We start from the raw sequence: 25,855 nt of genomic DNA on the forward strand, positions 1-25,855 counted from the left end.
TATGGTTTTTTTGGGGCGGGAAATGTAGCTTTAACTTACTGCTACTTAGGCATAAGGGATCCTGGAATTTTAAATGACGAGACATCAGACATGCCCAACAATCTGGGGCTCTTCCCATAGAAGGCCTCTTTCATAGTCTTCCTCTGACCACTCCTTCCCCAAACTCCAATCAGTACCAGGTTTACAATGGCACCATGGGAAGAGGCCCATTAAAGAAAGACCCATCTAACCCATCCACATAGGTATGGCCCTTTGCCTATTGCAGTCCAGCACCCAGACCTTACTGTGTGAGCAGCTCCCCAGCCAGCAGGTCCCGCTCACCTGTAGGGGACTCGCTGCCCAGCAGCCAGGCTCCACCATGCAGGCTGGGGAGGGCTGCTGGCTGCGGGACTGGTGGGCGAGGCCGGGCAGGCTCTCGGGGGACACGTCCCAGGGGTCTGCACCACACTCTAGCATGGTTCTGACTCCAAGCAGTTTCTGCTGCCTACCCCCTGTGGGGCCCCACCTGCCTCCCAAGGGCTGGACCACCTGGAACCAGTGCAGAGGGTGGTCTGGTCTTGGTCAGTGTGTGTGTGGGGAGGAAGCACGGAGGGCTCAGTTGGGCCCCACCTGGCAAGTGGGCCCTGAGGAAGCCACCTTGGGCAGGCTCCCCTCTCGCTCTATCCCTCAGGAGTGTAGACACATGGTCTGCATTGTTGTAGGCAAACTCCATGTAAGGGAGAAGTGAGGACCAATCATCCTGGAAATGAGCGATGTAGCATTGCAGATACTGCTCGAGAAACTGATCCTTTCTGTCTGGATGTTGGACTGGGGCTGGTAAGTGGAGGAAAGACATGTGTGGACTCCCAGCAGGCACAGGGCTTCACGCCAGACCCGGGCCATGAACTGAGATCACCAATTGGAGGTGATGCACTCTGGAAGGCTGTGAAGGTGGACTATGTAGTTAATCCATAGCTGGGCTGTCTCTTCAGAAGAGGGGAGACCTGTGCAAGGGATGAAGTGGGCCATTTTGGTAAAGTGGTCCACTACTGTCAAAACTGTTGTAAATTTGTTGGACTCTGATAATTCTACAATAAAATCTATGTTGGGCACAAACATCACAAGAGGCAACGAACGACTGTATTGGCGGACTCATCCAGGACCACCAAAAGGAGCAGGTAATTAGTTGTTGGGTCTCGAAGCACCTCAAGTGTCCTGCTAGGTGAAAATTGAGGCATAGTTGGCAGGATTGCAACTCTTGCAGGTCTGGAGGGTACAAAGATGATGTCCCTCACATGTGTGATCCCTTCCTGAGAGTCATGTGGTTGCTTGTTGATAATAGCTTGTTCATCAGGCAGAATTTCTGAGGCAGAGTTTATTAATCCAAGTATGTTCTGGTCAAGAGCTGCACTGAGAAAGTTATGAGATTTGCGAATGACGGTTGGTTCCCGGCTGGGACCTTGTGAGTTGTACCGTACCTTTGGGACAGGGTGTCTGCATTGCCATTTTTGGATCCAGGGTGGTATGTGATAATGAAAGCAAATCATGAGAAAAACAGGACCCACTGAAGCGGACGTTGGTTTAAGGCTTTTGCCCTACATAGATATTCCAGCTTTTTATGGTCGGTGAATACCTGGACTGGGTGGCAAGCTCCTTCCAGGTAGTGCCGCCACTCTGCAAAGGCTGTTTTTATCACCAGGAGTTCCTTAGAAAGTATTTTGTAGTTTAGTTCTGTAGGGGCGAGCTTCCTTAAGAAGTAATAAGTGCACAGGTCTAACACTTGTCTGGGACCAAGTCACTTGGAGAGGACAGCCCGGCTCACCCAACTGGAGGTGTCAGCTTCTACAATGAAAGCTTGTGTGACATCAGAATGAGCCAATGTGGGTGCTGTAGTAAAAGCAAGTTTCAGATGATTGAATGCATGCTGGGCCTTGGGAGACCAATGGAACTGGGCATTTTTCTGGAGTAGAGTGGTGAGGAGCTCAATTTGTTTTGAAAATTCCAGGATGAAGCATCAACAGATATTGGAAAACCACAGAAAGTTGGCCAATCCTGGACAGCTTGGATCTTGTATGGGTCTGTCTGGATTCCTTTTGAAGATAAGATGAAGCCCAAGAATTCCATGGAGGCCTGATAAAAGGCACATTTCTTGAGCTTGGTATAAAGGTCATGCTGCTGCAAGCATTCCAGGACTGTTTGGACATGAGTGGTATGCTGTTCCGGGTAGTTGGAGAAGATCAATATATCATCTAGGTCGAGTACTACGTATTCATCCAATATGTTTCAGAACACATTGTGACATATTTGGGCACAATCCAGACTAATGAGTAACATTGTCTCCCCTGCCCTGTAACCTGGGGTGTCCTTTACAATGCCTTGCAGCTGTAGCCTCCAACCTGGACTGATCATAGCCTCCAGCATGTAAGTCACTCCCAGCTATATCTGTGTGTGCTGCAGCAAGCCAGACACATCTTGGCTCTCACCAGCCTTTGTTATGCTGCAGGTTGACCCCGAACAACTCCCAGTGCTAGATCTTCCCCCAGAAATGTATGTCCTGTACTGCCTCACCCTCTCCTGGACAGTACAAATATATTTAAGTCTGTTATTCCTTTAAAGGAATAGTACGCCTATTTATTATTTTAAATAGCCTACCCATGAGGTAGCGGAATTGTGCGACGTAGAAGGCTACGGTGCTCTGCCCCTGTTGGAGTTTCCTTAGGGCAGCCTCTGCTGTTTGAATTCAGTGTGGGTCATCTAATAATACTGACATGGTTTGGAGGAAGAACTCCCAGTTTGACAGTACTGGACTGTCACACTCCAAGAAGGGGAGGCTCAGTCTAATGCTTCCCCAGACAGCAGGCTAATGACCAGGCTCACCTTTGCATGATCAGCAGTGTAGAACTAAAGCTGCATCATGAACAGGAGGCGGCACTGGTTTATAAAACCCTGGAATCGCTGGCAATTACTATCAAACCATTCCAGCAGCTGTTTCGCGGAACAGGGCTGCGCAAGCCATGGTCTGCACTGCAGTGTTTTCAGCATGCAACTGTGTGACTTGCTCCTGCAACAGCTGGTTCTCTGAGGTCAGCTGGATGATCTAGGCTTGCAGTGCTTGGTTGAAGGTGGGCGGCCCACTTAGTGTAACCAATCCTCCCAAAGGGTTATCCAGGTCCATTCTGATGGCACCAGGCTCATTCCTGTGGCCTAAGAGGTCCACACAAACTGTTATAACTGGGACATGGGCGATCTGGCCTACTGTTCAGAGCAGGAGTCAGGCCAGGACAGATACCAGAAAGTCAGAGTCCAAGAGAGGCCAGCTGTCAGGAGGCAGGCAGGGCCAGGTTACCAGGACATCAGTAGCAGGAGCAGGTATTACAGGGGAAGCAGTCCTAAGCAGGGAGAATCCAGTTGCAGGGACAACTTCCTGTTTCTATGCTTGAGTTGAATAAGAGCGGGGAACCAATCAGGGACCCCAGCATTCCACCAACCAATCCCTGGATGGGCATCCTCTGTCAGAGTTCAGGTTCTACTCTGGCAACTGACTGGCATATCACTGGGTGGCAGGTCAGACCTGACCAGCTACTAAGTGCACTGTGGACCAGGGTTCAAGACCCACTGTCCCTGACAGCAGCGCCTCACTGTCTATACTGCTATTTATACCTTTGCTAGGGGGGCGTGCAGTGTATGTACGCTACACTCTGCTGTAACATGTGTGCAGTGTAGATGTACCCTCAGGGTATGTCTACACAGCAAAGAAAACCCCGCAGCTGGTCTGTGCCAGCTTATTGGGGTCTGGCTGTGGGGCTGTTTCATTGCTGTATAGACTTCCAGGCTCGGGCTGGAGCCCCTCCTACCCCCACAGCGTTCTACAGCCTGGGCTCCCGCCCGAGCCTGGAAGTCTATACAGCAATGAAACAGCCCCACAGCCGGAGTCCCACAAGCCCGAGTCAGCTGACATGGGCCGACCTTGGGCTTCTCTTTGCTGTGTAGACATATCGTCCGTGTACACAACTGTTCCCTATTGTTAAAATTAAAGCATTAAATGTAGCTTATTAACTCTCAGTGAAAATTCATCTTCAGTATTAAAGCAAATCTCAAGTGAACTAAGCCATCATATTTTATATACCTCAAAACCCAAATAGGTTAAAAATACATTAGAAGCTTATGTCTCAACCCAGTAAGTTGAAGTTATCCTTTGATATTTCTTTTACAAGATAGCAGAACAGAGTAAATGCAGTAGGTTCCACAGCACGATAAACAGAGGAACAATAAAATACTTAATTATTGATGTTTTACATATTATGGTTTGCTAATAACTTTTTTTATTTACACAGCTTGTCTTTCCAGTGAAGTGTTTTGCTTGCTATCCCTGCTGTTGCAATGCTTGAACACTGTTTACATGGCACGTAGCCAGGAATATAAGAGTCCTCAAAGCTCTCTCTGCAGGTGTTGAGCTGATCAGTAGAGGACATCATCCTATGTACAAATAAGAAGTCAGGCCCCCAAACCTATTTTACAGAGTTATCTATAATTAAAAACCAGAGCAGACTGCTTCTCTTAAGAAAATAATTGTAATAAATTAAGAAAAAAAAACCTGAAGTAATCCAGCATGCAGTGCTGCACATGACAGGAAAGCATTTTTTGGACCTTCCCATTCTGCCTTGAAAGAGTTATCTGCTGTGTCAATATGAAACACAAAATAGGTCTGTTAGGAAGCTGTGCATTTGTTATCAATTCTTGCTCTTTAAATGGCAGGACTGTAAATATTTTTCTTCATTATCACCCTGATAGTAAATAACTTTGCAGGTGTGATTTAATCTATACAGAATGCCATGATCTCACATTTTTAAGCTATATTAAATAGAAAATCAGTAATAAAAAGCTTATCTACCAGGAAGCAAATGAACAAAATTGGTGAACTAAGGTCCATGAAAACAGGGTTCAAGATCATTTGGGTTGTATTTTATGATGGTTTATGTATTTGCTGTACAGTTTTGTGTAATCCATCTATGCTTTCTTATCGTGGAAACTGCTTTATAATAAATCATCATTTAGTGCATATTTTGCAACTTTGTCAAAGGGTACACTTAAGATTTTGTTTCAGTAAAAAAATGCTACTTAATCATTTGACAATCTAGACATATCAACGATAATTTTATATTTGCCTTCTCTAGCTGTAGTTCCAGGCACTTCTGATGTGGCATTACCAGTCAGAATATTAATCTGTTTACTCAACACCACGTTTACTCCCTCTCCTAAATTTTAATTATGTTTAATTAGAGAAAATATAAAAACATCCAAGCAAAATAGCACATCAAGTAATTCTGCAAATGAAAATTATCAATGAGTGAAATGATACTGGTGGGTAATGATTGCAAAATTGATTGAAATCTGCAGTTTAATTATATATTTGCTAGTTATGTGACACAGGAGGAATTTCATCTCATAATAGTATATTATTGTACCAGCTGTGAAAATAGAACAGTATATTAAAAGGGCCACAATTAAAGCTGATATGACAAAAAGTTGGCTTTATTAAAAATGTTGGTAACATTGGGTCTTCTCTGCTGGCTGATTACAACAAAATCAAGGCAACAAGGTTCTATGTATTCATCGTCCTACACTCTGTTTGCTCTGATATTGCAAGCAGACAGGGGACTGATGCACAATATATGAATTCAGCTTTCTGAAGCACTAAGAGAACATAAAATTATTGTATGCATAATACGCTGACCAATCAGGGCACATTACAAAGTGAAAATGGAGGGATACGATGCGCAGCTGTGAAAAAAAAAAAAAAAGCTTGCTTTTCAACAGCAGAAGTAACAATTTTACAAGCCATGTGAGCCTCGCTGTGCATGCTATGAATCCTCCAAAAGCGGGTTAATACAGTTGCCCCTTTGGCTGAGAGGTTAGTTAATATTCAAGGCTTTGCTGGCTTGTTTTCATTAGGAGGAAAAATTGACAATTCTTTGGTGAAATACTATTTATTTACAAAAAATGTACACAAAGCCCTATTTCCCTGAACAGAATAGGAACAGCAGGCGGCATTTTCCTTACTCATAACTTCCATGTCTGCCTTGCCAGCCAGTCCTATGACCCAAAAGAGCGCTGTGTCTCTGCTCCCCATCAGGGCTATGCTCATGACCGCATCTCTGGCTTTCTGCTTGTTTCCATCTTGTTTTCCCCCTTTGACACATACACAGCTCCAACCACTCAATGACCCAGCTCTTGCATTTGCAATCAGGTCCCAGGGAAACCCTTTGGCACACGTGGCTTAAATCTTGATCAACTTTGCATATAGCCTTGGGTGGTGACTTCTATTTACTCCAGCTATTTTACTCCATAAAGGAGCTTAATTACTTCTTCCATTTAGGCTGAATGAATAGTAGCTAGCATGCCCATCAGCTTTAATTAGGTCTGTAATTACCTAATGACCAAAGACATGCTTGATTGCAGCGATTAATAGATTTCAGCATAACAGTATTATGTGCTCTTTAGGTTTATGTAGTCTCGATTGTCATCTGGACTTACACTAGCCATACCAGCTGCAATGACCCACAGATTCATGAATATCTGTTGAAATAATGAACAACGTCTCTGGTTTGCTCAGCAAATCACTAATCATTGTACTCGAACTGCCACTTCATTCTCCAGTTAATGTCTGGTTAACTGATGTGGACTGAGAATGACTGACTTCTTTCTCTACTGAAAAGATTTTTAAGCACCCAACTGATGTTCAGACAATAAAATGAGTTGACGGGCTGAACATTCCAACCCCACACTTTAAAAAATAAACTAGCTGTCCAATCAAGCAACATCCAGAAAGAATTTTTAACTGCTGGACAGCTCTGATTGTTTTTAAATGGTAAGGCTAGTAAGGAAGATGCAAATTTGCACCATATTTGCATAACATAAGTATATTAGGTTTGTTACATTTGGTATATCTAGGTTCTGCTAGATAGAAAACAGAATACTTTACATTTGCATAACTTTTGGAGGCAAATGGCAGGCTTGCTTTCCCTGAAGCAACTTATGGGGCAGCTATTCATTTCCATTCCTCTGACAGGGGATAAGGATCTTCTCTTTTTCCGAGGGCTTGTCTTCACTACCAGGGTAAGTTGACCTAAGTTACACTACTCCAGCTACGTAAATAACATAGCTGGAGTCGACATAGCTTAGGTTGACTTACCCGGTGTCTTCACTGCGCTGGGTCAATGAAAGATGCTCTCCCTTTGACTTAGCTTGCTCTTCTCGGGGACCTGGAATACTGGAGTTGACCAGAGAGTGCTGGGCCGTTGATTTAGCGGGTCTTCACTAGACCCCCTAAATTGACACCCGCTGCAAGGGTGTCGATTTCCCCGGTCGTGAAGACAAGCCCTCAGTATCTCCCTCTCTTTTGGGACTGGTAACTACTGCCTGAGGGATGTTCTGAACACTGGTGTATTATAACCTGGCTAATTTCTCTGTCATTTAGATAAACAAGGAAATGAATATTGATTAAATATGCCCATTAGGGGTTTAAGACATTTGCACAAAGACTCCAGATTCCTGGACCTTCAGTCTCAACAGGTATACCAACTGATCCCTGTTAATAGTCTACAAGCGTGTATTCTATTAATGTTGTTAGCTAGCCTGTGCTAATTTTTATCAGCTAAGGATAGGAACTTCTTAAAGAGTACCCACCACATAAACCAGTAGTACAATTTACTGAGGAGAAATCAACTTACAGCCAACTTGATCAAACATTACTGAGAACAAGAAGTCTCTAGGTGTCATGTAATATTCTCCTTCATATTCCAAGGATGCGAACTTCATAAAGCGCTGCTTTCGAATAGACAGTTTTTCTGCCATCTCCTCATTAGCGACATCTTCCTTCTAAAAACAGGGGAAAAAAAACAATGTAACAAAAATATGATTAGGCTTTAGACCATTATACTAATCAGAAGAGGTCATATGCCAGCAGCCTACTATCCTCAGTATACTGAGGTCAAATCATCACAGTGAGAGGGACTGGTTGTAATTAAGATAGTTATTCCAGTTTAACCTTTAAAAGGGACAGGTTTATGCACAGTTCAAAATGTTTTTTGAACCATTGTTAAAATCTGTTGTCTATCTATGAAACAACTACCATGACACATTATATAGGAACAGTGATTTTTCCAATTTAGACAACAGAAGCAGAGGCAGTATTGCCCACACCAAAAGTCACCCCCCCTACCCCCCAAATCATGAGATTTTAAAAATAAGTTGTGTTCTTTTTATTTGCCTTCTGGGTTTTGAGCCTTTAGGGTTCATGTTTCCAAGCTCCTCTCCATAATCACGAGGTTGAAACTTACTATTTTTTGTAATCAAAGCTGAGATTCTAACATAATCACCTGACTCCATGAACTGGGACTTTAAGAAAACACCAAATTTAGAGAGATTTATGATAAACTCATAAGCTTTGGCAATACTGCAGAAACAACAGAAAGTAATGTCAGGTGCAGAGAGAATTTGGACGGGGTGAAAACAAGAGATAGGTATAATATTTTACTGTTTCAAAGAGAATAACTGAGCACAGGGAAAATACGAGTTTCTTAGAATGAACATGACATAGGTATTTGACTCATGCTGTGGAAAAATTATCCTACACCTATGTCACTCCTTAGAAATTGTATTTCTAAAAAAGCCATTACACTTCAGTAACACGAACAACTGTGAACAATGATGGAAAAAGAAGGAAATCTAAATTAGGCAAACTCAGAGTACCAAGACCCCATTTGTAACCTATTATAAATTTGTTAGTCTCTAAGGTGCCACGAGTACTCCTTTTCTTTTTGCTATTATAAATAGTTATTATAGTTGTTATAGCAGAGTCTAAACTATATTAGATGCTGTAGACACTTATAGGAAGATATAGTTCCTGCCCAAAAGCTCTTGCAATCTGAAAATACAAATAAATAAATGACAGATAAATGAAACGGATGCAAAATACAAGCAAAACACTAGAGCTAGCTGAAAAATTTTCCATCGAGGTTTTCTATTGGAAAAAGCTGGTACCTCAAAATATAAATGTTTCAAGGAAACGTGTCAATTTAAATGAAATTTGAGATAAAAGTTTAAAAACAATTCAAAATCAAAATGGAGTATTTTGTTTCTACTTTCTTGTTTTCACTTATACTGATTTTTGTTAAAATTTTTAATTCTATACTATATTTCAATAAGCTTGTTTCAATGTTTCTGAATTGAAATATTTCAGATTTTGTCCCATGAAATATTTTGACTTTTTGTATCAGTTCATGAAGAACATTTTTTGAAATATTGGAATTTCCCATAGGTTGGAAATTCCATTTTCTGATCTACTATAGTGATGACTAGACCAATCTTGATAGGCACTGCAGCTACACTCCGAACTGCATGACTTAAATCAAGCAGTCCCATTGAAGAGAAGTACATTTGTAAATGCTATGTTGGATGATATGTGCTTTTGTTTATATTATTAGTCAATTTCACTTTTACCCCTGTACTGTCATTCGGTTTCCCTTGCTTACTTGGGTCTTTTGAACAGCAATAAGGGAAGTGAAACAAATTTTAAAATTAGGAAAATGTTACTAGAAAAATAAAACCTGGCAGCAGAGGGACAGGTATGGCACCATTTTAAACTGATTTTTAAATTGATCAGATTTCAAGTAGAAAGCATTCTTTTAACCTTTGTCTTGTACATAGCATTTTTGTTCTTCTACTAATCAGATTCACAGATTCTGAAAAATACTATTTTAAAACAACTCTAACGTAATAAGTCTCAATTCCTTTTAATTTCCTCTGTTTAAAAGTTCTGGGATTGGTTACTACAGAATTGTCTTTTTACAAGTTTCAACAAATGCTGCTTCAGATATCAAGTGAATTGTTCATATTTGTGAGGTATTAAAATTCAGCATTCTTATTAGAATCATCTCATAATAACATCAACAGTTTGTGCCCTAAAGCGAACTTAAAAAAAAAGATTGCTGTATAGTACTGTTTTAATTGAAATTATGGAAAGTTTTTTTTTTGCATAAACTTATTATTTTGTACTTGTGGAAGAAGATTAAGAGTTAATCCTATTATACAACTGTCCATACCAATTGGATTTTCAAGCTCCTAAAATACTAGAATACTTGTTTGAACAATGGCCAAAGCATGGCTTATTAGTGATATTAAAACTGCTGAACTTCAACAGTTGAAAATTTTAAATTTAAATAAAACAGCTGTGAATGTGTGTATACACACACAGAGGGAACAGAATTTATTACCACCAAAATTGTCAATACATATTTTTACTGTAATTTCACTGGTTCAGTTTCTTGTCATGAATAACTCTTTTGTTTACAAAACAATTTTGGAAACAAATGTTTTTTCTTTTGGTAAGAAAAAAAGCTGAAGACATTTATCAAAACACTAAGGAGTTAACACTTGCATAAATGAATATATTGGTCTTGCCAACTTTTGCAATTTTATTATCAACCTTGCAACATTTTGTGTTTTTCTTAAAGTCTCCACTCCTGGAGTCATGTCATCACATAAGAATCTCAAATTTCATTAAAAGAAAGTTTCTAGGCCTTATGGATATGAAATAAATCTTGAAAACTGGATACCCCGACGCCTGAGGTAAGCGGCTATTACCGACATGCACTTGGTAAACACCCTCAGTGCTGCTGCAAGGCTGAACGGTAGGACTGCAAGCTGGTAGTGGTCGGGTCCCACCATGAATTGTAGGAAGCGTCTGTGACACCGAAAGATGGCTATGTGGAAATATGTGTCCTTCAAGTTGAGGGCGACATACCAGTCTCCTGGATCCAGGGAGGGAAGATGGAGGTCAGGGAGACCATGCGGAACTTCCTTTTCTTTAAGTACTTGTTGAGGTCTCGAAGATCCAGATTGGGCCATAGACCGCCCTTGGCCTTTGGGATTAAAAAGGACCGGGAATAGAACCCCTTGTTCTTGTACGGAACTTCTTCTACCGCACACAAATACAGCAACCCTTCTACCTCCTGCATGAGAAGACTCTCTTGAGAGGGATCCCTGAAAGGGGGGAGAGGGGAAGAGGGGACAGAAAGAAACTGGAAGGTATAACCCTGCGCCACTGTCTTGAGGACCCAGTGGTTCAAAGTTATAGCGGTCCATGCTAGAAAGGTGGTTGGAGAAAAGTGGGAAAGATGGATCCAGGGTATAGTCCAGTAGGTCACCTTCAGGTGCACCCTCAAAAAACTCACTTGTCCCCCTGCTTATTGCGGGTCAAGCCCGATTGGGCAGAGTGTAGAGGTGGGTTGCTCGGGTGGTGCTTGTATCCCCATCTCTTTCAGTGGGGCGGCTCCTGCTGGGGTTGGCTTCCTTGGCTCTGAGATGGCTGCAGTTTGAACCACTTACGGGCTCGACCAGGGACGTACAGCCCTAGAGTTTTCAGGGTAGCGCGGGAGTCTTTTAGTCCATGCAGCTTACTATCTGTCTGCTCTGCAAACAGGGCCTGGCCGTCAAAGGGGAGGTCCCGCATTGACTGATGAGCCTCAATCGACAGACCAGAGAGGAGCAGCCAGGATGCCCTGAGAGCCTTGGAGTTCACCGTGTCAAACTGCCTAGAGGGCTGCTCTGGCCACAGCTGTGCCCGCCTCGAGTACCATCTGGAATTCCTTCCTGGACCCTTTGGGAAGCGAAACATCGAACTTGGCCATGGCCTGCCACATATTATAGTTGTAGTGGTCCACGAGGGCTTGACTGGCCAATCTCAATTGAAGGCTGGAAGACTAATACATTTTTTGCCCAAACAGATTCAGTCTCTTTGAGTCTTTATTCTTGGGCATAGCCCCGAGTTGCCCCTGCCTCTCCCTTTGCCTAACAGCCTCAACTACGAGGGAGTTTGGGGCCGGGTGAGTGTAGAGGTACTCGTGGCCTTTAGCTGGCACAAAGTATTTGTGTTCAGCCCTTTTTGAAATGGGGGGCAGGGAGGAGGGGATTTGCCATAGGGCATTAGTGATTTTCGATACCCCTTCATGTGGGGGTAAAAGCCACCCTAGCAGGTGCCATGGAGCAAAGGACATCGAACAGGGAGTCCGATGGCTCCTCTAGCTCCTCTGCCTGGAGCCCCAGGTTGCAGGAGACCCTCTTCAGTAGTTCCTGATGAGCCTTAGCATCATCTTGCGGAACTGGTTGAGGGGGACCCATAATAGCTTCGTCTGGCGACGATGAAGATGAAGCCGGTACCGTGGGAATCTGCCATGTGCCCTGGTGGTCCAGCTGGCTGTTCCCCATGGTCCTCATGGGCCAGTGGGAGGTCTTCCCTTCTGGGGCCTCCATCTCTGGTGGAGGGTGGAATGCTGAGGCTGATGGCATTTCCGAGGCCCCCATCACCAACTGGACTGTCTGCGAAGGCTGGGTAAACCCCCAAGGGTTCCAGGGGTACCAGGCTGCCAGCCACTGGCCTTGGGGCCATTGGGTCGGTTGCAGTGCCGATGATGTAGACAGTACCGCCAGTGCCAGGGCCTGTCCTGCTGTCAAGACTCCTGCTTAGTGCTGGAGCCAGAAGCGGAGTAGTCGCTGTCCAGCGACCATGATCGGGCAGCCCGCCAGCCCTTCTCTGTGCGGTGCTGGCTCTATGTCTTGACATAGGCCTATTCAATCAAGTCGAGTCCCTCGTGCAGGACCTCAGGGACTGTTGGCATTCGGCGGATTGGCGTTGGTAATCCGGCGATCTACGTCTCATGATGCTCGACTGGTACTGGGACCTAGAGAGGGACTGGAAGGATCTCCCCGACCATGGGGATCTGCGTCTTGGTGATAGGGGTCGGCGGGTTGGTGACCAGTGGCTCCGTTCAAACGATCGGTTATGTGATCAGTGCCGAGGCATTGGCCACTTACAACAATCGCAGAGCTTATAGCCTGGGCATGCCCTGTCCCTAGGCTGAGTCCCATCTGTGACCGACTAAACTAGAACTAACACTAAGGGAACTATTAACTACGTACAGCTATTTAACAGGAAAACGTTGGAAAGAAACACTGAATGAAGCGTAATGCTAGCCAGAGCAGCAGACGTTCCAGCACCGTCACTGGCAGCAAGAAGGAACTGAGGGTGTGGCGGGAGCTGGCGGCGCCCCTTATACTGTGGCAGGTGTGCGCTGCTCCAGGGGGCGCCAGAGATGGTCCCCTACAGATACCACTGAGGGGAAAAACTTCCGGCACCAAGGCATATGGCGAGCACACACACCCAATATGGAATGGACATAAGCAAGCACTTGAAGAGGAACAATAGGATTTCTCCCCTCCCTGCCCTACCAAAAAATGTTGTGTTTATTCACAGGAACAATGGTTTCTTTCTGATCTGGCACTTTGACTATTTAAAAATATAGAGGTGAAAGGCAGGCACAACCCAAAGTCTTGAACACATAGCAAACTAGTTTTTGCAGTATATTTTTATATCAGGAGAGAAACTATTAATTCTGGCTATTGAAATCAGACTCCAAATGGCAAAGGAGCGTTCTGTAGACTTAATGAAAAATGAGAAAGAGTGGCTACGTACAACAGTAAAATAAGGTTTAAATAAAAGCTTTTATAATTCAAAAATCATTTACAAAGTAACAAAGAAAAAAATAAGAACCCTCCCCCAAATTGCATTTGTTTAAGAATTATGCCCAATTTGAGGCCATTAGATGCAAAACAAACCTTTTGAGTTCTGTGACATAAAGCTATGGTCTGCTTTATTTTCCCCTCTCTGAAATTATGGGGCTAAATCCTCCATTGGTGTAAACTAGCATAGTTCCATGATGCCCTGGTCTATGGTCTTTATAATAAAGCATATATTTTTTTTTTGGTTAGTTTTCACTTTTCTGTTTGGTTACTGGTAGTTTCCTAAGCACACTAAAGTAATTCAAAAATTCTAACTTGTGGTCCTATGTCTAGTCAGGCAACCTTACAATCTGCATGAAAGACAAAGGCTCCTATTTCACTCTAAAATGTCAGAAGAAAAGGGTTTTGCAGGAGTAAGGAGGAGGACCAAATGTGCAGAGGGAGCATAATGTGAACATAAAATGTTTGCAGTTATTTAATATCCTACTGCATCATACTTGTTCTTTCTTCCATTCACTCAATTGCATAGTGCAGATTTTCAGCACACTGAAGGGCTGGAAGGGGAACATACTAACTAAGAAAAATCAGAGGATCCATAAAGCAATACTTCAAAATCATGAATAAACTTGACTTTTCCAGTAGTATATTGCACGGAAAAATGCCTGTGGAAACTAAAGGCAGGCATCACCTAAAATGGGTCTGCACTCTATATGGGATCCCCTTTACAGAGAAATGGAAATCAAAAACCTTAGTATAAGACCTTATTTACCTGAAATTGGGTGAAAGAAATCTGCTCTTCTAAAATGAAATTAATAACTAAACATGTTTTCCAACTTTGAACTACAGGAACGTTTTGTTAAGTCTATCAATACAAGGCAGTCATTCCAGAGCCTTTTTTTAAAAAACTAAGTATATTCATAACAAGCATGATATATTCCTTAAGCAGAGCTTCTTTAACCAGGGAGAGGAGAAGAGCAGAGAATTCCTTGAAGTCCATCAGGGACATCGCTGTACAGATTAAATTTACCTGGGGAGTGCACATATGCTAACATAATGGGTGCAATAGAGAACTCTAAAGTAGACAGATTAAATATATAGAAAAGAAAGCTATTTGAAAATATTTCCTTTTGTTTGAATTTCTTTTCCTACTTTGATTCCACTTCATGTCCTCCAGGTATTCCATCAAATCTTTATCTGCTTCATCTCATATCTTCTAGAAGGTTGTAATGATTTTGCATTTGCTGTCCAACAGGTCTAATACGTCAAACTATTTGTCATAAAAGATCAATATTTTTGGATCAACTCAAAACTGGAGAAGCAAATTGCTGCTATGTGCATTAAATGAGTTTCAGATCTCTTTATTATTTCACACAATAATTAAAGACCAACAAATCCCCAAATTCCAACCCTTTACCCCCCCCAATATGTTTCAGCCAAAATCTTCCTCTTAAAACAACTAAGCTACATTATTTTGGCCACATTGTGCATGACATATAGAGTATTCTGGATTATTGTCTAGGCTGTTAAATGTATATTGTAATATAGTACATTGAATCTGTTGAGCAGCAAACTCTCTACAATTTTTCGGACTGCCAACGGGATGGAAGAGCAGCCTTACTTCCTTCTCCTAGCCAATAGGGATGGAAACTGTTTGGAAGGAAGAGTCTGATGCAGAAAGCCCGCTCTCTGTGGAAAGTCACTGTACCAGGAGGAACTAGAGAGCTGCATGAGCAGCAGGAAGCTGAGCAAGGAAGCAGACTGTGACTGGCAGATAGGGTTGCCAACCCTTCAGGTTTGCCCTGGAGTCTCTGGGAATTAATCTTTCATTAAAGATTATGTCATGTGATGAAACCTCCAGGAATACGTCCAACCAAAATTGGCAACCCTACCGGCAGACATTGCAGCAGAGTTCTGTGAGGAATTTGTTGGGAAACAGCAGAGACCGGGAAGGGGTCCTGGAGCCTGAGGGTTATGTAGAAAGAGGCTCAAAAGAAGTTCTTGTACAGCAGCTAGACAAGGGAGAATAACTTGAAGAAAGTTCATTGCATCCATAGTGCCCTAGGAACAGGGAATTAGCTACAGAAGTGGTTAGCCTGCTATGATAGGCTGTTGGCTCTAGAGAGGAAGAGCTGCTGACCTTGTGAAAGGTAAATACAGAGACTGGGAGAGGCGCTGGCTTTGGGGTGCTGGAATATAACTGCTTCCCACAGTTGCAGCAACATCCTGCTAGCAGGAACTGTGCATGAATCACTGCAACAACTCTTCTGCAACATCTGCCAGCCACAGTCTGCTTCCTTGCTAAGCTTCCTGCTGTCCCCAACAAAACACTACAGACTGATCCTGGCCAGGAAATTTGCAGGGTACCTAACTGCTTGTAATAGACAAGTGTACTGAAAAGGGATCCCAGGACTTTTTCAGGACTAAACTAGGAATTCCTTAAGGTATAGGACCTCAGGAATTGCAACCTTTCCTATTCTGACAGTCCTCATAAGAGGAGGTTACTTTCCTGTATCTGGAGGTTCTTTGAGATGGGTCGCCGCTATCTGAGTTATGCACATGCGCCATACACCCAGAGCCAGAGCTTTTAAAAATAGTAGTGTGTGTTGGTCCATGCATGTGCCTTTGTACCGCCTCATAGTTTCAATGGAGGCAATAAATGGCAGGGCAGACTGACCATTCCCTCAGTTCCATCTCCACCACAAATCAACCAGGTCCACAGCAAAGGGAAAGGAGGGCGGGATTGGAATACAGATAGGGACCACATATATTGAAGAACCTCCAGTTACGGAAAGTAACCTCCTCTTCTTCTTTGAGTGATTATCCCGATTATATTCCACTGAGGGTGATTGACAAGCAGTACCTAGTTAGGAGGAGGGTGAGAGGAAGATGATGCAAATGAGGCATCTATCTCAGAGTCTTACAAGAGGGCACATTAGGAGGAAAAGGCATGTACCAAACTCCATGTGGCCATCCTACATATGTCTGTGAGCAGCAGGTGGTGGAGCGTGGCTGTAGTAGATGCTCGCATTCGTGGAGTGGGCTTGGACCCCAATGGGTGGAGACAGATCCGACAAACAATAGCAGAGCGTAATGCACCCCAAAATCCACATAGAAATCCTCTGAGTGGAAATGGTCTGGCCCTTAATCCTCTCCACTATAGCGACAAATAGTCTAAAAGACTTCCTGAATAGCTTTGTCCTTTGCAGGTTGAAGGCAAGGGCCCTTTGGACATCGAGGGAGTGACGGCATCATTCCTCTGCTGAGGCATGTGGCTTAGGGAAGAAATGTATAGATTGACTGAGGTGAAAATGGGAAACCACCTTCAGCAGAAACCTGGGATGTAAGCATAGGGAAACTTTGTCTTTATGAAACATGGTGGAAGGGGAATTCTGCCATCATGGCCCCCCAGTTTGCCTACTCTCTTTGCAGAGGTGATGGCTATCAGGAAGGCGACCTTCATGGAGAGAAGAGAAAGGGAGCAGGAGGCCAGAGGTTCGAAGGGTAACTTCATCAGTGCCGTGAGGACAAGGTTGAGGGTTGGATGGAAGGGTATGATTAAACAAGGCCCTTCCAGAATCTGACAGTCAATGGATGAGTGAAAACTGAGTGCCCCTCACAGGGTGGGAAAAGCACTAATGGCTGCTATGTGCATCTTGATGGAGCTGAGAGCAAGTCCTGCCGCTTTCAGGGACAGGAGGTAGTCCAAGAAGAGAGGGATGCCGGCGACCCCAGGAGCTATAGTCTTCTGTTGGGCCCAGAAGGTGAAATGTTTCCCCTTGACCTGGTAGGACCACCTTGTGGATTCTTTTCCTGCAGTATGAGGGGATCTCATACTGCCAATGAATACTTCCGTGCTAGTGAAGATGCCCATCCAAAAACCAGGCTCTCAGGTGAAGCGTCTGCAGATTGGGGCATCTGCCATTGTGCTGAGTGAGCAGTTCCAGGAAAGTCAGTAGCCTGAGTGGAGGATACCTTGACACATGAAGAGGAGGAGGAAACCAGAACTGGCAAGGCCAGAAAGCGGTGATCAGAATGATCGTCGCCTCCTCCTGTCAAATCTTGTGGAGAATATGGGGAATATGGGGCAGGAGCAAGTAGGAGAGGGAAGGCTTACTTGATTCAGCCCGACCAGTTGAGGACCAGGGTGTCACATTAGGAGCGGGGTCCAAGTCTGCTCCTGGAATAGTATGGGATGCAACTGGCATTGGTGTAGGAGGCAAAGAAATCCCTGGTCTGAGTCCCCCAGCGGTCAAAAATATCCAGGATCATTGAGGTCCCACTCTTGGTCAGTCACAAAGTTCCTGCTGAGAGTATCTGTAATCACATTCTGAGTCCCTGGGAGATAGGCCACTGACAACAGGATACTGTATATGATGCTCCATTTCTTCACAAAGTGCTGGCAACTTTGGGCCTCCCTTGTTTATGTAGTAAATGGTAGTGGTGTTAACAAGATAAGAATATGGTGGGAGCGGCTGGGTGGGAGGAATGTGCAACATGCTCTCCTTACTGCCCAAAGCTCTAGAATATTGATGTGCATCCTGGATTCCCGAGCAGTCCAAGCCCTCTGTGTCATGTGGGCGCCCCATCCATCAAGAGATGCATCCGTAATAATCATTATATTAGGGGAGAACGTAAGGAAAGAAATCCCAGAGCAAACCTGATCCAGGTTTGTGCACCACTGAAGGGAGAAGAGGACCTCGTTGGGAAGAGTCAGAATGGTGTCCATGGAATGGAGTGTGGGAGAATGGGTGTTCTGTAAACACAGTTGTAGACAGCAGATATGAAGATGAGCATGCCGCCATGGGGCCAAGGAGGGAAAGGCAGTTCTGTCTGGAACAGAGGGGTTGGAAATCCGAGAGAAAACCTGGATTTGTGCTGGAAATGGCCCAACTTGATTATCATACACATTGTAAAGAGAGAGATCACTTTAGATAAGCTATTACCAGCAGGAGAGTGGGGTGGGGGGAGGTATTTTTTCATGCTTTGTGTGTATAAAGAGATCTTCTACACTTTCCACAGTATGCATCCGATGAAGTGAGCTACAGCTCACGAAAGCTTATGCTCAAATAAATTGGTTAGTCTCTAAGGTGCCACAAGTACTCCTTTTCTTTTTGCGAATATAGACTAACACGGCTGTTACTCTGAAACCTGTCGGAGTGCAAGGTGGCTGACAGCTCTTTAGATGCACGTAGAAATATCACTTATGTGAACAGTGAATGTGCTTTGTGGAGGACTGTGCTAACGGACCAGGCAAACGGGGCCACCGAGTCTTTTGATGCTTTTGGGGAGGCTCATAAGGTCACTGGTGGAAAAACAGAGGTGCTCTGTATTGCTGTGCAGGATGTGGATAATAAAACTTTTGCTTGGGCACCGGTGTATAAATACCCAGAGATTGCAGGGTGACTCTAGATTCTTTGAGCGAGTGAAGGGAATCATCAGTTTTCTGATTGAAGAAGTAAGATTCATTGAAGGGGAGGTCCTCAATTGTGTTCTGCACCTCCCTAGGGAAACCAGAGGAATGTAATCAGGATTCCCTCCTCATGATGATCCCAGTAGCCATAGTACAGGAAGATGTGTCTGCTGGATCTACTGTAGCCTGAAGTGTTGTCCTGGCAACCAATTTACCTTCCTCCAGAACAGCCTGGAAGAGAGCATGGTCCTGTTGGGACAGCTTGTCTGCAAAGTCTGCTAACTGGAGGATAATTCAAAAAGTCATATTTAGCTAGCAATGGCAGGTAGTTAGAGATGAGGAACTGAAGACTGACTGAGGAAAAGACCTTGCGACCTAGAAGATCTATCCTCTTACCCTCCTTGTTGGTTGGACTGGGATGCTTTTGAGGTTGCAACAGATAAAGCTGGATTAAGCTACACGTTTAAGTAAAAACAGCCTCTAGTTTTAAGACCTGGTCTCACCTTAAGACTTTTTGGGACTGGACATTCTTGTCTGCTATTTTAGATGCAGCATCTGGCATCCTATCATTTGCACTATACTGTTTATGAGTTTATTTACTTGATACTCAGGAAAGGGATACAGCACAGTTGTAACTAAACAACATTTTAAATAAACAGCATAGCATCACCCCAGTACAACACAACCTAGCATTCATTTGGAGTTCAGGTACTACTATAGAATTTGATTTCACAAACTTTTGGACTAGAGGCTAGAAAATTTGTGACTGAGCCAGAACACCACAAAAAATAAAGTAATATGACTTTCCAGGCCTGAGCCTGTTCTCTTACAGTTTGGAAAAAATCATTCAGAAGAACAGCCATCACCATTGCAGTTTTAGCTAAATTTAAAAGGTGCTTTTCTCAGTTCAGTGGACTTATAAATACCCAAATGCCAATTTAAGCATACAGATTTAACAGTGGGGACTGGTAGTGGTGGATTGACAGTAGGATTCTGTAACAGAATTACAGACAAATTCTGCTCTCAATTGAAGACAATGGTTTCTCTGGATTTAGACCAGTAGAATCCAGCCATATGCTATACCCAGTTTATCAATTTCCTTTCATTACAAAATAGAACAATTTTAAAAAGTTTTCACTCATTCCACAGTATTTTTCTTCTTGGTTAGCTATCTGTAAAAGTGCTGGAACCTACATTTGCTTCATGCCACATAATATGCTTACTATTTTATCTCCTGCAATTCTGTTGTAATCACATTTGGCTGGAAATATAAAAGGTCAAAGCTCAGAGCTCCTTTCAATGTTTAATGTAGTTTATTCTAACAATAAAGTCTCACCTACTCGCACAGAAAGCAGGACCATGTTGCTTTATATATAAGGTATCAAAGATCTTTCTACAGGAAAGTTTCATTTTCTTAACAGTAACAAACATAACCTTATCTAACTGCTCATTAAAAATTTAATTAAATGCCATAACACTATGGCACATGCCATTGTCTCTTTTACTCTTCTTATCAAGTACAAAACAACATAAATGTAAAAAATGCAGACACTTATCAACTTTGAATATCTCACTTTATAGTGTTTTTGCTGGTCAGAAAATGATTCAGACTCTCAGGACTGGAAGGGACCTTGCAAGGTCATCTAGTCCAGTCCCCTGCACTCATGGCAGGACTAAGTATTATCTAGACCATCCCTGTCAGGTGTTTGTCTAATCTCTTTGGGTGAAACTCTGCTGAATAAGAAGGCAGAATCTTTATGCTCCAGCAGCAGTTTCTAGATAATCTCAAGAGGTAGCCCCAAGTAAAATGCGTTACGGCCGTCAGGGATTTGGAGCAATCAAATTTTTGAATTGCTCCACTCCAGCACCCATATTGACTGCTCCAGCTCCGCTCCAACTCAAATTAATTTTTAACTAAATAAAAAAGTGCACACTGTAATTTTGAAAAAACATTATTTTAATTCAGACTTTTAAAACAATTTAAATGCCATCAACAATGATACAAACTAGAATCATTCATAATTCAGTCTCTAAAAAAGTATTGCAGCAATCAAGTGGTCTTTCATAGCCTGCAGCAAATAATTTAAAATTAACTTTAAAGCCGAAAACAGTCGCTCTATGCTAGCTTGAGTTGTTGGCATGCTCGAAACAATTCTACAGGCAGCGGTGTGGGTAGCTGTGAATGGCCTCAAAAACAGACTTAACTTTTAGCCTACCAATAGACTCCATCGCCTCACAATCTTCCTGAAAGTTTCTCTCAAATAATGCTTCATTACAATTATGAATCGCAGAAACTCGCCGGCGTCTTTCTTGTTTATCCAATTCCTTTTCGAAGGCATCATCTTGTGAAGAATTGGTGCTTGAATTATCTCCATTTGCCTGTGATGGCTGAAGATGTCTCAGGGATGGACGCTCGAACAAGTTCAGAGTGGAGACGGAAGTTTGAGAACAGCCTGCTATTTCTGAAGGATGTGAACTTTCCAAACAGCAAATTCAACTGTTGATGACTCCTTTTGTTGTGTTTCGTTTTCTTCAACCTCTTTCGCAGAGTTCAAATGTAGCAATAGATTTTGTTTTTTGAGTAGTCGAGCAATATCAAGGAGCCCTTCCTTTGCCTTTGGTATTTCTCTTGAGGTAAGAAGAATCCAATACCGTGGGTCAACGAACTCCAGCAAGGAAATGAATATTGTCAAAAAGCTTCTCTTCGCGTTTCTGCATGGAGGATAGAATTCCTTCTGCAATTTGTCCACCATTTTCTTGCAAGAATTTTGACCGTTTTAGCCATTCCTTCATTACAACTCCCGGGGTTACACTGACAGCTTGAAGATTCATGGTTGTTTGGTTTGGCTTTGCCAAGAGGTCTCACAGGTTCTTCCCTTTGTCCCATTCAGCTTTTGTTAACTTGAATTCTCTTGTTCCAGCAGCAGACACTTGTTCACAGTAAGATTGAAAAACAAGAAGTCAATCAATGATCGCAAATGTTGAACCCTAACGAGTCATAGTATCCAATGATTGAGTTATCCCATGTAGATCAAGCAGAACACTTTGAGTACTTGGGGTTCGTAGTTTGACAATGACTTGTCGAATTTTTGCCAGAAATTTCTTCGCATGTTCTTTGTTCAGTCCATCCCAGACTGCCAACTGAAGAGTGTGAATACCACACCCCATCAGTTGGACTTTTGAGTCATCCTCATGAAGCCATGTTGGAAGTATGAGGCTAGGGTCATTAATCCATTGCAGAGCAGCATCCATGTTAAGTTCGATTTCATCCATTCCTTTAGTTCCTTCTTCAGGCAAAATAGCTTCAGTTCTGTCCACATCCCTGTTCTCAGAGGTAGACATGGCTTCATTTCCTCGCTGAAATTTTGACGGCACACGTAACGTTTGCCGCATTGTCAACGCAGATGCTCAGCACTTGCATTTCACTGATCCCAAATTTTTCTAAAATAGCTCTTACTTGACTTTTCATGTATGAAGAAGTGTGACACCCTTCAGTGTCGATTATGTCCAAGGTTTTTACCACAGCTTTATCTTTTCTGTCTTTGTTCTGAGCATTGATTGCAAGGACATTTCTGTTTCCACAGGTTGCCGCATCCATTTTCAGGTAGCACAATTTTTGCTCCAAAGCTTTCCTGAGCTCTTGACGACCAGACTCAGCTGTGCTGACAACTAAATGACGAACCACATCGTGCCCCGTTGAAACGCCAAGCTGCCGACCCATTTCACCTGCAATTTTTTGGAATCCTTTGTTCTTTAGCCTGAAGGAAGTGAAAGGTGTTGAACTCAAGCAAACCATTTCCGTCAGCCCTTCACGGAAAGTATTGGCATCCATGGTGACTGTAACCTTTGAGGACTTCAAATATGAGTCAAGTTTTGTTTGCTCAATTTTGGGTTTCTTTTCAGATGAAGCTCTGTAAAAAATCTTTTCTCCAGGAGTTTTCAAAAAGCCAGATGAACGTCGTTTAGCTGTGTCAACTTTCTGTTTTGCCTCATCTTCCTGGTCCTTTTTTGTAACCAGAGCCACATAGTTTTCAGGATAGTTACGTTTTACATGTCGCCAAAGGTTGAAACTTTTCATGGCACTTGCTTCACTTGTCTTGAAGCTACATGGTTTGAGTTCGCCATTCACTTCCTTTTCCACCTTGCATGTTGCCAATTTCTTCTTTGCTTTTCCCAAAAGCCCAAATTTGGGCTTTTCAAATTCAAAGGTAAATATGTTGTTGAGATCCTTTTCCGTAAATTGGCTATCAGTCATGGGGGGCAGATGTGATTTTTTTTGTTGAAGCCATGGCCAAATCTTCTTGTGCTGCCACCGCATCTAAATGTTTCTTGTTATGATCTTCGAAAAGCAATGAACAAAAGCATTACATTTTTTTTATAATGTACCTGCTTGTATACCTTAACCACTTAAGGTACTTCCAATTTATTTTGGATTTTCTGGATCACATTTTCTTTTTAAACAAAATTATTATTAAAGTATATTTTAATATTTTAAAACGTTTCTTGCAGTTTTAATTAAGTAAGAAGTATTTTTAATATACATAATTAATATAAATTTTATGTATAAATTGCAAGTTAGTTTTTCTTATGAAATTTTGCAGTAAAAATATTCGAAATATATTCCAAGTTTTTAATTAATATCTCAAAAATGCTTTAACAGAGATATATTAATGAAATTTGGTATGTGCCGTAGCGTTAGTATGTGCTATCGCTGTTCTACAACATTAATTGTTGGGAAGTAATGAGGCTACACTTTACAAGGTTGAAAATAAACTTTAACAGGAAAGCGGATTCAAATTGCAAGCACAGTTCTTTTAGGAAAGAGCAAATTTTTGGAAATATGTTTTTGCTTCATCAGCCTGAATAGATTATACAAGATAGAGCAAACAACAGGTTCCATCTTGTATAATGTTTCCAGCCTGATGAAGGAAAAATATATTTCAGAAAATTTGCTCTCTTTACTAAGAGGACTGTGCTTGCAATTTGAATCCGCTTTCCCGTTAAAGTTTATTTCCAACGTTCTATCATACAACATCATTCAAATAAAATTATTTTAACTACAGGCGTTGTGAACTGGGGGGCACTGGGCCAATTTTATTTAATATTTTTTAAATCTTTGACTATTTAACAGATACGACCCTGGAATATGATTTAATGCTAAAACATGCATTAAAATGGTACTCTTATTTTGTATAATTAACTGTTTCCGAGAAAACTGTTTAAAAATTTTAATTTGCTTAGAATGATACAAACAATTTTATTTATTACTTATTTTTCAACTTTGGAACCATAAATTTTAAACGTAATAATAAATAACCACCAAAAATTAACAACTTATTATGGAACATAATATTACCGCTCGTAGCCAGGGGCAGTCGACGACAAACCTTTCTTGAAATATGAAATAAAAATGACCAACAGCCAGTTCGGGACACCTATGGTTTAAATAATTTTGGATAATGTAGTATGGTAGCACATACTAATGCTGAGACACAGACATAATTTCATTACTTTATATTAAAGCATTTTTGAGATATTAATCAGAAATTAACTTTTCATCACCTCCTTGAAGGGACTGTAGCTCCCTTAGGAAGAATTTTAGGACATGTGTTCACAGAAACGTTTTTTCTTAAAATGACCTACGGATTCACCCCCAAAGTTGTGTTGGACTTTTTCCAATCACTCTGAATATATCACAAAAATCATTCCTAATTTATGCAAAAATGTTTACTGTATATTTATATGCCTGCTGCACGTGACCTTTTTCAGTAAATTTAAATTACAAACAACATTACCAAAAGACCATTGAACAGATGACAAAATAAGTCCGCGAGAGTGATATGGGAACATGTACAAATGAACAAATGTACCGGTAACGGGAGCCCGTGTGAGAAGTGAGCTTAAGTGGTTAATCTCTTGCGATATCTTAATATATCAATAAACAAAAACATTATTTTTTTTTGCAATATACCTGTTTGAGATATCTTAAATGTTGCGTCTTGCCTCACACTTTTCCGTAATCGCAGCACTCAGCGCGTCTTGTTGATCAACCCTTACAAAAGTAGTATCAACACATACTAATCTATCTAACTAATCTACGTGAGTACGTACTCGCCTAACCTTGGCACAAGGGTGGGAGCAGTCTGCAGTGTTGTCAGATGTCTGATAATTATCTGATTCTTTAATAAAACATATCTCCAAAAAACTTTGTAATTTTGTATCTGTACATTAAATCTTGATTTTGGCTGAAGTGAGAATACCTGTGACATATTACGTAAAGTGGTAAAGTAGATGTTAATATCAATTGTTATGCAATCTGAAACTTTTTGGCACCTTTAGGACTTTCTTGCTAAATATCATTCATTTTGGACTGAAAATAAAAAAAAAAACTGGAGCAGTTGAAAAGTCAAGATTTTCTGTGCTCCAGCTCCGCTCCAGCTCCGGGCAAAAACCTGCAGTTCCACTGCTCTGCGCTCCAGCTCTGGGCTCCACTCCAAAGCCCTGACAGCAGTGTCATCTCAGTGGGACAAAGTCATTAACAACTGCAGCAAAATCCGCACCTAAAATAAACTGTCAGGCTTTTCTAGGCAAACTTGGATGGAAAAAACACTCTTGGCCAGAACTTCTACCCAGACATCCAGGAGCAGGATGAGGTTTTGTAAGACACCTAAATTGTAAACCTGTGTCCTAAACGGTAGCCACCATCCCTTTAATCACATCGAACATTCTAACACTCACCCCTCTGTTGGTTGCTTTTCTCAACCTACCATTGTTATCTTAGATTAGTCCCCAGAAAGCTTCACTGAGCTAGCCGTTACCAAAGGTCTAATCACCAACGTTTGTCACGAGGGTGATGTAATTTTTATATAATTTAAAACTTTGTTTTTT

General features: G+C 42.1%; 1 protein-coding gene across 8 annotated transcripts in view; it reads right to left on the minus strand.

Annotated features, from left to right (window-relative positions):
* The window catches only part of MICU2 (mitochondrial calcium uptake 2), a 253,633-nt gene that overhangs the window by 92,849 nt on the left and 134,929 nt on the right, over positions 1-25,855 (minus strand). For all 8 annotated transcript variants that reach the window (XM_007059116.4, XM_043530681.1, XM_043530686.1 and 5 more), the window contains one exon: positions 7,710-7,857. In XM_007059116.4, coding sequence (XP_007059178.2) covers positions 7,710-7,857 — 148 coding nt within the window. The remainder of the gene's footprint in view (positions 1-7,709; positions 7,858-25,855) is intronic.

The sequence above is a fragment of the Chelonia mydas genome, chromosome 1, assembly GCF_015237465.2.
Source record: "Chelonia mydas isolate rCheMyd1 chromosome 1, rCheMyd1.pri.v2, whole genome shotgun sequence".
NCBI classification, from domain to species: domain Eukaryota; kingdom Metazoa; phylum Chordata; order Testudines; family Cheloniidae; genus Chelonia; species Chelonia mydas.